The 13,003-nt window shown below is 39.9% G+C and overlaps 1 protein-coding gene across 1 annotated transcript in view; it reads left to right on the top strand.

Moving 5' to 3' along the window:
* Positions 1-13,003, top strand: part of SCAPER (S-phase cyclin A-associated protein in the ER) — a 605,860-nt gene that overhangs the window by 564,671 nt on the left and 28,186 nt on the right. The window contains exons 28-29 of the mRNA XM_011982670.1: positions 6,567-6,804; positions 11,947-12,096. Of these exons, the coding sequence (XP_011838060.1) occupies positions 6,567-6,804; positions 11,947-12,096 (388 nt within the window). The remainder of the gene's footprint in view (positions 1-6,566; positions 6,805-11,946; positions 12,097-13,003) is intronic.

Here is a 13,003-nt window from a genome sequence, read left to right as displayed (position 1 = left end):
TCTAGACTCACTAGAATGAGTTTCTAGTTTTAAATACCATCTCTGTGTTGATGGTTTCCAAATATCTCAAGCCCAGACTCCTCCTCTGAATTTGGGCTTGTGTATTTATTCAGCCATTCAACACATATGTATTGAATAGCTACTGTATGTGAGACTGTTCTAAGCCCTGGGGATATATCTGTGAAACAAAAGAGACAAAAATCCCTATTCTTGGGAAGCTTATTTCACACAACTTCCAATCCAGTGTCTCCACTGTGATGTATAATAGGCATCTCACATCTAACCAGTTCAAAACTGAATTCCTGGTTTTCCTTCTGAGACATGCTCTCTTCACTTTCTTCCCCATTTCTGTGAATGGCAACCACAGTCTTCCAGTTACTCAGGCCAAAAAGCATTGAGCCATTTTTTACTCCTCTTTCTCACACCCACATCCAGTTTATCAGGAAATCTGTTGACTTGCCCTTCTGAATATTTTCAGAATCCAACCACTTCCCACATCCATGGTTACCATCCTGATTCATACACCATTATCTCTCACTTGGATGATTAAAGCAATCTCCTAATTGGTCTTCCTGCTTCTACCTTGGCTCTTCTAAAGAGTTTTCAACCCAGTAGATGCAGTGCTCATTGTTCAAATGAAGTCACAGTATATAACTTCTGTGCTCAAAACCTTACAGTGGCTTCCTATATCACTCAGTAAAAGTTTTTTTTGTTTTTTTTGTTTTTTTCGAGACAGAGTCTCGCTCTGTCGCCCAGGCTGGAGTGCAGTGGCCAGATCTCAGCTCACTGCAAGCTCCGTCTCCTGGGTTTACGCCATTCTCCTGCCTCAGCCTCCCAAGTAGCTGGGACTACAGGCGCCCGCCACCTCGCCCAGCTAGTTTTTTTGTATTTTTCAGTAGAGACGGGGTTTCACCGTGTTAGCCAGGATGGTCTCTATCTCCTGACGTCATGATCCGCCCGTCTCGGCCTCCCAAAGTGCTGGGATTACAGGCTTGAGCCACCGCGCCGGGCCAAAAGTTTTATAATGGTTTCCAAGACCCTACCTGATCTTCTCTGCTTCCTCTCTGACCTCATTTCCTATTACTCTTCCCGGTACTCAACTCGCTTTAGCCACACTGGCCTTCTTGCTGTTTCTTGAACATGTCATGCACACTTCTGGCTCCAAGCCTTGGGATTTTCTGCTCTTTTACCTGAAACACCCTTCCCCCAGGTGTCCACATGGCTTTCTTCCTCACTTTCTATAGAATTTTGCTTAAATAATGCCTTAGAAATGGCTTCCCCAACCACCCTATGTAAAGTAGCTTCACACACATTCCTACTTCTTCATTTCCTAGCCATGTCCCTTGCTCCTGTATCACACCATACATTACATATTGTATATTTGTTCGTTTATATCTTCCTGCACTAAAATGTAAGCTTTATGAGAAAAAGGTCATAGATTGTATTGCTGAACTCTAGTTCCTAGAACAGGGCTTGCCACATAGTTGGCCATCAGTGAATATTTGTTGAATGAATGAATCATGATTGACTAGGTTCTCTGGAGTAGGCATAATAAAGTTCCTACAACAGTATCTATATTTGAATCTCCAGAACCTGTGAATATTACCTTACTTGGCTTAAGGGATCTTGCAGATATGATTAAGTTAAGGATCTTTAGATGGTGAGATTATCCTGGATAATTCAGGGGGGCCCAATGTAATCACAAGGGTCCTTATAAATAAAGACGGGAGGCAAGAAAGTCAGCGTTAGAAAGAGATTTGAAGATACTCTGTTGCTAGCTTTGAAGCTGCAATAAGGGGCCATAAGCCAAGGAATTGAGGCATATTCTAGAAGGTGGAAAAGGCAAGGCAATGGATTCTCCCCTGGAGCCTCCAAAAGGAACACAGCTCTTGTGACAACTTGATTTTAGCCTAGTGAGATCTGTTTTGAATTTCTGGCCTTCAGAACTGTAAAATATTTCATTTTTTATTGTTTTGAGCCACTACCTTGTGGTAATTATTCCAGCAGCAATAGGAAACTGATACACCCACCTGCCCCTGTTAGACTGTAACGCCTCTAGAGTAGGGGTTTGATCTTAACCTTGCCCATCGCAGGTGCTCAGAGTTCCTGGAGCACAGGTACTTTGGTTTTTTAGACAGAATACCTGACAAAATATCATGCCTGTTTATGCTCACCTTAAACCCTGATGAATGACGTTGTCATTGGATACGGTTTGGCTTTCTCAGAATATCCCAGAACATAATATCCAAAAACTGGGATACTGCTGAGAAATAATTTACTTCTCCTTGAACAGTAAAGTTCTCATCCGTCATTGGGGGAGACAATGACTTAGTCTCACCCACTCCAACACTCTGCAGATCTTTGAGTGCAGGTCTATGGGTTTAAGGGCTAAAATGGGATGTTCTCACAAAATCCCTCAGGGATTCCAGAACAAAGCCAAAATCCAAGAAGCTAAGAGAACAATCTAGAAGATCACCTGCACTGAAGATCAGAGTGAATGTTACCAAGCTGGAAATCTGGGGACCATGGAAATGAGGGCAAACAAACAGAAGAAAAGGGATTATAGAGTCTGGAACTGTCACAGCTGCTTTTTTAGGCCAACTAAGGACCGGTATATAAGTGGTTTATGAAGATGGAATGGACGGCACTTCATGCCCACACAAATCATGCTGTTTTTGCCCAGCTGTACTCTCCTTTAAGGTAAAGTAGGGTTTTCAGGCATCGTGCAGTATTAATGAAAAACTAATTTTACTTTTCCCTAATTGAATCTAGCTTTTGATGAACAGAAATGAATGTCTCACTAAGATCTCTAGTCCTGAAGACCTAACAAAAACACCTTAAAATCTGGTAAAATTACAAAGATCTCAGAATGTACTATGCAAAATTTCAGATCTTATTTTTCACATCTTCTATGTATTTGTTAAAGAAAACTTGGTGACCCATGCCTGATATGAATAAGGCCTTTTACTTTTTTCCTATAAACATTTAGGCTTAAAGTGATTATAACTGACAGTTAAGACCAACAGAAGCCAGTGGCCTGCTCATGGACAAATTATCTGTACTTCAACCTAAATCAAAAGTAAACATTCTCTACGGTCCCTTCAGGTCTACATTAGTCCTGTGGAAGCCAAATGGGACAGTCAAACCCTCCCCTTGCCCCCATATATCCTGTGGACTCTTCAACATGAATGGTCTTTTCCATGAAGCACTATTTTATGCGTTTTGAACCATTTCCACATCTAAGTTCTTAAATGCTTATTTAACAGATTTTCCTCAATTACCATTTTTATTTCATTAGGATAATATCTGCAAAAGACTGGGCTGTATTGCTTTATAATCTATCAGATTAGTGTTTTCCTAAATAATGGTGCAGGAGAGAATATGTTCTGATAACCTTCACTTTTTTTTTTTTCCTTAAGATTTTTTGTATGTATTCTTTGGAAGAGGAAATAGCAGTGAATTCTTGTCACTTAATAAATGCTCAGAAAGACTAAGTATTATAAAATGTTTTAAATGACAAAGCTATATTCCTGAATATCTGTATTAGAATATACTGATAATCAGTTTAAAAGCAACACAAGAGTAAAGGGGAAGTCACCATTCTGAATCACAGAGCAGTAAAACTGTTGTCACCAGCAATGATGTCACTCATCCTCAAGGTTCTGAAAGCCTATTAGAAATCAGCTTTAGGGAGAAATATCTTCTGACTTGTCACTGGTTCTAAAAGGCAATCAGTGTTAAACAAACACAGGCCCCTTTTTGGAACCAATATAATAAACTCAGACACATTAATCTCTACTTACATCTCTAGTCAGGGTCTGACCCCTAACTCTTTCGGCTTTAATGGAAGGAAGTAAGGGTCAGCTGACATTAGCTAACAGAAGTTTGTGTAACAGTTCAGATATACATATAAGCAAATAAATATCCTTTTTTAAACTTTTTATTGAGTGCTGTGAGACAAAAATATCTCCCCTCGACAATACAAGATTGCGTTATAGTCTCTGTATATCTTAACAGTATTTACTTAATCACAAAATTTGACTTAAAAGAAGGCATCGAGAGGAAAGAGGAGGTCAGCCTCTGTTTGACCTGGATGTTTTGGTCCATGGATAAAGCACTGACCCTAAACAGTCAAAAGCCCTGGGTGATATTCCTGCTTTTGCCACTAAAAATTTGTATGACCTAAAACACTTCACCTTATTTCTCTAGGTCTCACTTGTCTCATGTGTACAATGAGAGGACGAATAACTTCTCTACCAACTATGAAAACCCAGTAAGAATGAGATAAGGTGACACATATGAATGTACTTGGCAGATCCTGCCATATAAATGAGATGACAGTATTTCATAAAGAGCTTCTTTCTTGAGTAGAGAACAATGTATACGAAGATGTCATGCCACTTGGCTGTATTCTTAGAAATATTAGAAATAGTGCACATTCAAGAAATAAATGTGTACCGTGGTTACGAATACAACTGCTTTGATGCAACTAGTAAAATGAATAAAATGATCCCTTTGGAAAAACTAAGTTATGAATTGAGAAAACTAAACAAGATACTAGAAATTTACCAGTCAGCACCTCTCAATTCTTGTTTAATTAGTGACACCTCTTGAGTGCTTCTGGGAAAGATGATGAAGTAAGCATAGTTCTTCAAGGACTACCTCCCATCCAGCTGAAAGGAATGACAAATGACAACCTATATATATGTGTATATATGTATATGTGTGTGTATATATACATGTATATATACACACACATACACACACACACACACACCCCTGTACATACACTAACCCAGATTTTTAACACTAACTCATAGTGTTAAAAAGTAGGGAAAGGTAGTATGCCATGCCAGAAACATAAAAGCACTCCTGCTCAGTGTTGTGTAGATCGTGCCACATTAAAGGAAGACATTGAGTAGAACCTTGTAACTTGCCTTCCTGAGAAAAATCAGTGTCATGAAGAAAGAGCACTAAGAGACCTGCGGTTTTGTGCAGTGGTTACAAGTGGCTATAGCAACTCCAGACCTTACATCTCAGATTCAAACCCAGTAGAGGAAAAAGTGATGACTTCTTCCCAAGCGTCTCAGCAAAAGTATCTCCCTCTATCCCATTAGCTCTGATTGTGGCATGTGCCATCCCTGAGTAATGCTCAACAGCCAGAGAAATGTGTGGCTTAACCGTAGGCCTGGATACCCTTGAGCCAGAGTAAATAGGGAGGGAAATTTATATGAAGCATATTGGCTATGAGTTAAGGAGAGGTGATTCCTTAGAAATCTTTGTACAGTTTTTGTTTAAAAGGGTGAATGCTTGGCAGCCATGTTTACTATAACTGCCTGCTCTTAGTCACTAGATGCTTCACATATACCTTAGTTCAGAATTGCTTGACTAGCTCAGTTGGTAGAGCGTGGGACTCTTAATCCCAGAGTCAGTGGGTTCAACCCTCACATTGAGTGGTTCTACTTTTTTTTTAAACACCTGTGAAAAGAAGGGAAATTTTTAAAAAATAAATAAAAGTAAAAGCAAAATAAAAAATACCTTAGTTCGGCCAGGCGCAGTGGCTCACCCCTGTAATCCCAGCACTTTGGGAGGCCTAGGTGGGCGGATCACAGGGTCAGGAGATCGAGACCATCCTGGCTAACACGGTGAAACCCCGTCTTTACTAAAAATGCAAAAATTAGCTGGGCGTGGTGGCGGGCGCCTGTAGTCCCAGCTGCTCGGGAGGCTGAGACAGGAGGATGGCGTGAACCTGGGAGGCAGAGCTTGTAGTGAGCCGAGATCACGCCACTGCACTCTAGCCTGGGCGACAGAGCGAGACTCCATCTCAACAACAAATAATAATAATAAAAAAATACTTTAGTTCAAGGATGAGATAGATTTAGCATACCCCTGCTGCTCTACTATTGATTTTAGGAATTCATTTGCCACTGCCATTGTCTCTTCTTGCTCTTCTGTAACATTACCTGCCATGGTAGCTAAGCTGACTTCATCTGATTTGTGTAGACCTAATCCAGTACTTGCTTGTTCTTGGAGCTGTGGCTTCTACAACCTGTCCCGCCTGTACTCCTCAATGTTGGAAAAGGGGCTTCAGAAGCAGCTGAAGAATCTCCCTATCACAGTATACCAACACATTACTGGGTTTTTGAGGCCTCATGCTTTCCTAATAGCTGCCTCCCCTAAGAAGAGTGCCTTTATCCAGAAAGGAAGCTAGGAGTGTGTTTTTGGCCTCTGAGTCCCAAAAGCTTTCACAGACTGTCCACTTTGCCCAGACCCAGGATACTAAACAACGTGAGGCTACAAAGTATGGGAAGGGTGGTTGGCAGCCTCAGCACTGGCTACAGAGTGCTCAGTTGACACTGCTGCAGCAGGCTGGTCTTCCAGAAGAAAAAGAAAGCCACAGTGCGGTTGGTGGGGAGGGATTTATTCCTTGAAGTTCTTTGTTACCATATTACACAACTCAGATGGTTTGTTTTTAATGGTCTGATTGTCTTGTTTCATTTAACCTATACAAATTGCTAACATCCTTTAAGTAGTTTTTCTCAAAGAATTGAATGTTTCTTTGTCAGGTCATACAGCATATTTGACAATAATCGCCAGGATCCCACAGGGCTGACAGCTGCTCTTCAGGCAACCGACCTGGCTGGAGTTCTTCATATGCTCTACTGTGTCCTCTTCCATGGCACCATCTTGGACCCTAGCACTGCCAGTCCCAAGGAGAATTACACCCAAAATACCACCCAAGTAGCCATTCAGAGTTTACGTTTCTTCAACAGCTTTGCAGCTCTTCATCTGCCTGCTTTTCAGGTACCAAGTATTGGTTTATATCAATGTTAACCAATCGAGAGTTAATATTTTTGTGTAGATAGGATGTCAGGTTCTTCTCCTGAATTGGGGTATAAGGAATAAACTACAATAAATGGAATTATAATATATATTATAATTTATTAAGCTACTATTTTCTGGGAACTGTATTAGATGCTCTGTAACATCTAGCATTCTCATTTATTCTCATAGCTACCATGCAAAGTATTGTTATACCCATTTTACAGATAGAGAAGCTGACAGTTAAGTAATTTGCCCACGGTTACATGTTTATGAACCAGGACAAGTAACCGTGACTCTCCCACTCCAAAGCCTATGTTCATCCTTTGCCAAGCTGCTATTTATAAACCTTTTGCCTGGAATTCTTTAGATCAGGACATTATCATCTCATCAACTTTTAAATATTAAGGAAAGTAATGGTTTCTTATGTAAATAGAACCAAAATTAGATACATTATTTAACTGATATGACTTTCTATGGATGGTGTAGCTGATTTTGTGTCCAATGTAAAGTATATAACTAGCTTTTTAGATAAATTCTTTGATTGATATGACTTTCTATGGATGGTTTAGCTGATTTTGTGTTCAGGGTAAAGTGTGTAACTAGCTTTACAGGGATTTGCATCTTTAGCTATTAAGTTTTTATAGCTAAAGAAAGAAGAATTGCTTTATGCTGTAACACCAGACTGTCAGCCTGGAAACAGATTTTTTTTTTCATGTAGGAAATTTAATTTTCAAAAACACTGAACCTTTGGAACAGAGCAAGCCCCAAGGAATAGACTTTCTCTTTCAGTTTATTAACTGTCAAGTGATTTCATTAAAAAAGGAACAAACTTGGCAGATGATGAACCCATAATTTAGATGAATTGCTTTGCTCAGAGGGAAAAAGGTTATAGAGATACAAATGTATGAAAATAGTGGACTTTGCCATTCTGAGATGGAAGGAATACTTCTATATTGTAGCTGATGACAAATGTACAGTTCTTTAATTGATGTCTTCCTGTCATTTTGTTCAAAAAAGGAAATTTGTGACTAAGTTGTATCATTGGATCTAGTATCTTTCAACTTTGTAGAATTAGTTTATCTGTCATGAGAACAGAAATCCCTTCCTTTGGGTTAATGCTTTTCTGTCTCCAGAGCAATTGAACTAGCCTTAGGTGGTAACTGACTGCACAATACGTAGAGTTCTGGGAGGTTACAGTCACATATAAATGAGAGATATCTGCTTCAAAAAAACGTCAGTGGTTCTCGCCTCAGGGTTGAACATAACATCTGTGTTTTTTGAAGACCTAAGCCCACTGTATTCTGTCTGGAAACAGTTTGGAAATCAGAGAACCTTAACTTTACATGCTCAGGATATGGAGTCTACCAGTCTACCCATCAGCTGTGTCGAAAGGGAGTGATTTCTTTTGTTAATAGATTATGGAATAGCAAATATCTAAAAACTGTCTCTTAGCTTCCTGTTTCACGGGTCTTCTTGACCAACATTTATACTGCTACAGGGGACTCCACATCATAAACAAGCATCTAGGATAAGTCAGCTGTTTAGTCAGTCACTCTGTCAGGGAGCCCCAGGTCCCTGCTCCCTGCCCCTCTCCTCCTGTGAACTTGTGGCCTGTGCAGGCTCACTCACAAAGGAGCACCATTGAACTTCAACCAGACCTGCTCCCTAGTGGCCTTTAAGCCTAAAGGGCTTAATAATGGGCAATAATGTCAAGTGATTTCATTAAAAAAGGAAAAGAAAAATCAAAAGCCTATTTCTGGAATCTTTGGTGCCCAACTAAAATAAAAAAACATTTCTCCTTTCCAGATCCTTGCTATATCCAACTTGAAACTTATCCCCACTTGAGCCACTTTTGCCGAAAACAGCAGGAATAAAACGAGAGTGGCTCAAGAGGGTTCAACTGTTCTCCAAATCAGTGTCTCTAGGGATAAAAAGAAATGAAATAACAAAATAAATAAAAAATAAATAAAAAACAATTATTCTAAAAATCAAATGCTGTGGCTGTCATTTGGAATGCCCTTTCTTGACTGGTTCTCACAATTCTCCAGTACCTTTTCTTCCTTCTTTTCATGCAACTCTATATTTCCTTCTCAGTTCTTTCCTTCCTGTTTTTTCTTCTTTTTTGTCTCTCTCCTGTCTCTCCTCTCTTCTTTTATTTTATCAGTCTCGCCATTACTCTTTCTCATTCTCTTCCTAGCTATAGTTTCCAGGTAGCCTTTACCCTTCATGTTTCTTTCTGACTCCTCATCAGCATGTGAGGGGACCTAAATGCCCAGAATTTCTAGCATTGGGGCCTGTAATATATACCAATGACTATGTGTTTTTTCTTAATTACTTTTATGCATTTAAAAACAAACAGATGAACTTAGTAGGGGAAACATTTATTTCTGATCACAGATTCTAGGAGTTCAGAATTCAGATGGGGCTTATCACAGTGGAAATTACTTGTCTCTGCTCCATGATGTCATGGCTATAGCTAAGAGCTAAAATCATCTGGAGGCTCTTTACTCTTATGTTTGATGCCTGGGATGACTCAAAGACAAGATTCACCTAGGACTGGTGGCCAGAGCATCTACCTACTGCTTCTCCATGTGACTTGGACTTTTTAAAACACTATGCTGTCTCGATTCTGAGTGGGAGTGTCCTAAAAGGAAGCTTCCAGAAAGCAAGTGTTCCAAGAGAAACCAACAAAAGCTACAGGACTTTTTATGACTTAGCCTCAGAAGTCATACATTTATTTATCAACCATACTTTATTGGTTGAATCAGTCATAAGCCTTCCATATTCAAGGGAAGGGAAACATAGGCTTCACCAGCTATGTAAAGCAACACATCTGTCTACATAGACACCATTGATGTAGATGGACGTGATCAAGACTGTAAGCTTAAGTAAATTAAATACATAGTATTTGTACTGTATAGCAATGGATGAGTTTTCCAGAAAAGTACTATTTTTGTGATAGTTATGGTCAGAGAAACTCATGTTCTGGTTCATCAAAACAACTTACATGTCAAAAGTGAGGTTTTAGGAACTATGTATGTAAAGGACAGGAAAAGAGATTTTAAGTGGAAAGAAGGAAGGTGTACATCTCAGCATGATCTGACCTCAGAAAAATCTGAGAGATAATTTATGAATTGCCTGGGAGGCTCACAGGAACTGAAGAAAAAAACTGAAGTGAGATAAATTGTCTGACCTGCTGAAGAGTTAGACGAGATGATATAAGACATGTTGATGATTTGGGTTTGAATGCATTACAAGAATACAGAGCTGTTACAGGGAGACATCCTCATTAGACCCCTGGATCTGGAGTCAGAATGACCTGACTTTGAGCCATCACATTACCTCTTCAAATTGTATGACATTAGACAAGTTATTTGAACACTTAAGACTCCATTTCCTCATCTGTAAAATAGAGATGAAGAACACCTACCTCACAAGCCTATTTGAGGATTAAATATGATTGCATAAAAGTGCTATGCTCACTAGCAGATAGTAGGCCCCCAGAAAATGTCAACTGACTCAGTTTCTGAGAAGAAGAATTTACCTAAACTGTCTTGCAGATGCTGAGTCAGAAGGTTGGAAACTGAATGCAGCATTCCCAGTGCTCCTTCACCCTCTTCAAAGCCACAAACCTGTGTGCTTATTTTGTGTGAGAACCCATCATGTAATAGTACAAAAGGTTATCCATTAGAGTATTTTCCTAGCTGGTTCCATTTCATTGTATACTAATAAGGCTGTCAAAATATTTTTCTCTCTTCAGCAAAGAGTCTGATTTCACTCTGAATTCATATTGGCACGTGTGGCCTTGAGACTGGGGATATTGTATATTGCATTCAGTTTGACAGTTTTTACAATTGAAGGTGGTCTCAGGAAACAAATCAATGTACTGACTTGGCAATTAATTCTGGCTAAAAAGGAAATATAGTTTCCTTGAAAAATTGGTTTAATTTTTACATTCAAACTTATATGCCCCTTGACCTGCTCTTATCAGTGAAGGTTAAACAGAGGGCACTGGGTCACAGCATGCTGGACGTGACTAATTAAATAAAGGCTGAGCTGAGAAAGTGTCACTACTTGATTTAAAGGAGCAAAGCCCTTCTGAAGTCTCTTTGGGGCTTGAAGAACATTTTTTTGTTTGTTTTGGGGCTGTGAAACAGACAAAAGGCACTCTTAAAATTTAGCAGTAATTTTGTTTCAAGAATGCTCACTAAAATGGCTCTGTTTCACCCAGTTAGGTAAAGTGAATTCATTGAAACGTCCAAGCTGCAACGCATCCAACCTGGTTCAAGCCCACTCAGACCTCAAATCAAAAGATGAGTTTAAAACGCTGCCTTTTCCCACAGGCCAGCAGTGGTGCTTCATTCCAGTGTGGGCTGCGAGTGTATTCTGTGGGCTTCGCCTCTCCCCTTTGCCCTCCTGTCGCTCTGTCTGTTTGACATGTTTATTAAATAGAGCTGCACAGACTCAGGCTCTCTTCTTGAGTCGCCCACCGCCGACAGCCCTTTGCCTGTCTGGAGAAAGGATCCCAGAAGTCCCATAGCTGAGGGGTTTCATGGTTTTAAGGAGAATTTTTTGTATTTTATTTTACATTCTTTTGGGAGCCTTTGGTTTATAGAGCTACTTATTTGAATAATAACTAGTTGTTATTTATAATTTTTGTTTAAACATAAATAATTAGAAATATATGTTTAACTCTGTGTACAAGAAAATATTTTCTCCTTCAGAAAAAAAATTGTTGGAATTTAGCTAAGTGGTAGATTTACAGGTGAATTTTAGGTTTTTTATGCTTTTCCAGATTTTCTACAGTAAGAATATTTGTATATGAGAAAAATTAAGTTATTAAAAATAGAATAAATAACTGTGCTTTAGGTAGATAATGTCTTGATCCACATGGTATAGGCATTTGGTCTGCTACTGTCCCTTTTCAGGTAAACATTGTATTTATTATTGTCATTTATTAGAAAAAGAACCCCTAAACTGAAGTGTTAAGTATAGTACTGTAGAAATGTCATGTTTTTCCAGCACCGTGGCAGAAAATGCACAGGGCCAGTCTTGCTTTGTGATTTGCAGCCCTGGCTCTCCCTGGGCTGAGGGCTTCTAACTGCTCCTTGTCTTTGTCAGTCTATTGTAGGGGCAGAGGGCTTGTCCCTTGCATTCCGGCACATGGCCAGCTCCCTGCTGGGCCACTGCAGCCAAGTCTCCTGTGAAAGCCTCCTTCATGAGGTCATCGTCTGTGTGGGCTACTTCACTGTTAACCACCCAGATAACCAGGTAAGAGGCCCTGGAAAGTTCCTTAGAACATTCCCCCAGTGCTGAGAGTGTGACATATTAGAATGAGAAAAGGCAGGCTAATGGGCTGGAACCCAAATGTCCTCTGTAAAGCCCTTTAACCAGACGCCAGGAATATGCCTCTAACTCCTTCTCTTCAAATAGATTTTTTTTTCTTTTGGAGACAGAGGCTTGCTCTGTCACCCAGGCTGGAATGCAGTGGTGCAATCTCAGCTCACTGCAACCTCCACCTCCCAGGTTCAAGCAATTCTAATGCCTCAGCCTCCCAAGTAGCTGGGATTACAGGCACCCACCACCACACCTGGCTAATTTTTTGTATTTTTAGTAAAGATGGGGTTTCACCACGTTGGTCAGGCAGGTCTTGAACTCCTGACCTCAGGTGATCCGCCTGCCTTGGCCTCCCAAAGTGCTGAGATTACAGGCATGAGCCACTACACCTGGCCCTCTTCAAATAGATTCGATAAGAACTAGATTAGCATTAGGGCCTCCTCTTAGAGCTATAAAATAAAATATTTGTAATAAAATATTCTTAAGCCACAGAGAAGCATGTACTCTCTTACCATGTAGATTCTTTACTATGTACTTCCTTACCACGTGGAGTCTGCTGCTCTAGCTATCAGGGTTTTTGTTTTGATAAGGTAGCTTACATCTTCCAAGTTGGGTCACTTTTCATGTAGTATTAGAGTCTGGTGTTCTATGAAACTGTTCTTGACTCCTGGCTTCTGCCTAGGTGCTTAGAATCTTCCTTTGGTGTTGGTGGGAGGCTGAGAAGGTAGGACTCTCCCGTGGGTCACTCATAGTAGTTTTGCTTTAAACTACTTTAATTATTTGGTTTCTGAGCAATATTTCATAGATTTTTTAAAAAAAAAAAAAAAAGAAAATTTCATTT

The sequence above is a fragment of the Mandrillus leucophaeus genome, unplaced genomic scaffold (assembly GCF_000951045.1).
Source record: "Mandrillus leucophaeus isolate KB7577 unplaced genomic scaffold, Mleu.le_1.0 Scaffold241, whole genome shotgun sequence".
In the NCBI taxonomy this organism is placed as follows: Eukaryota; Metazoa; Chordata; class Mammalia; order Primates; family Cercopithecidae; genus Mandrillus; species Mandrillus leucophaeus.
Note: the sequence above shows the minus strand (reverse complement) of the source record. Positions and strands in the feature narration are given on the sequence as shown.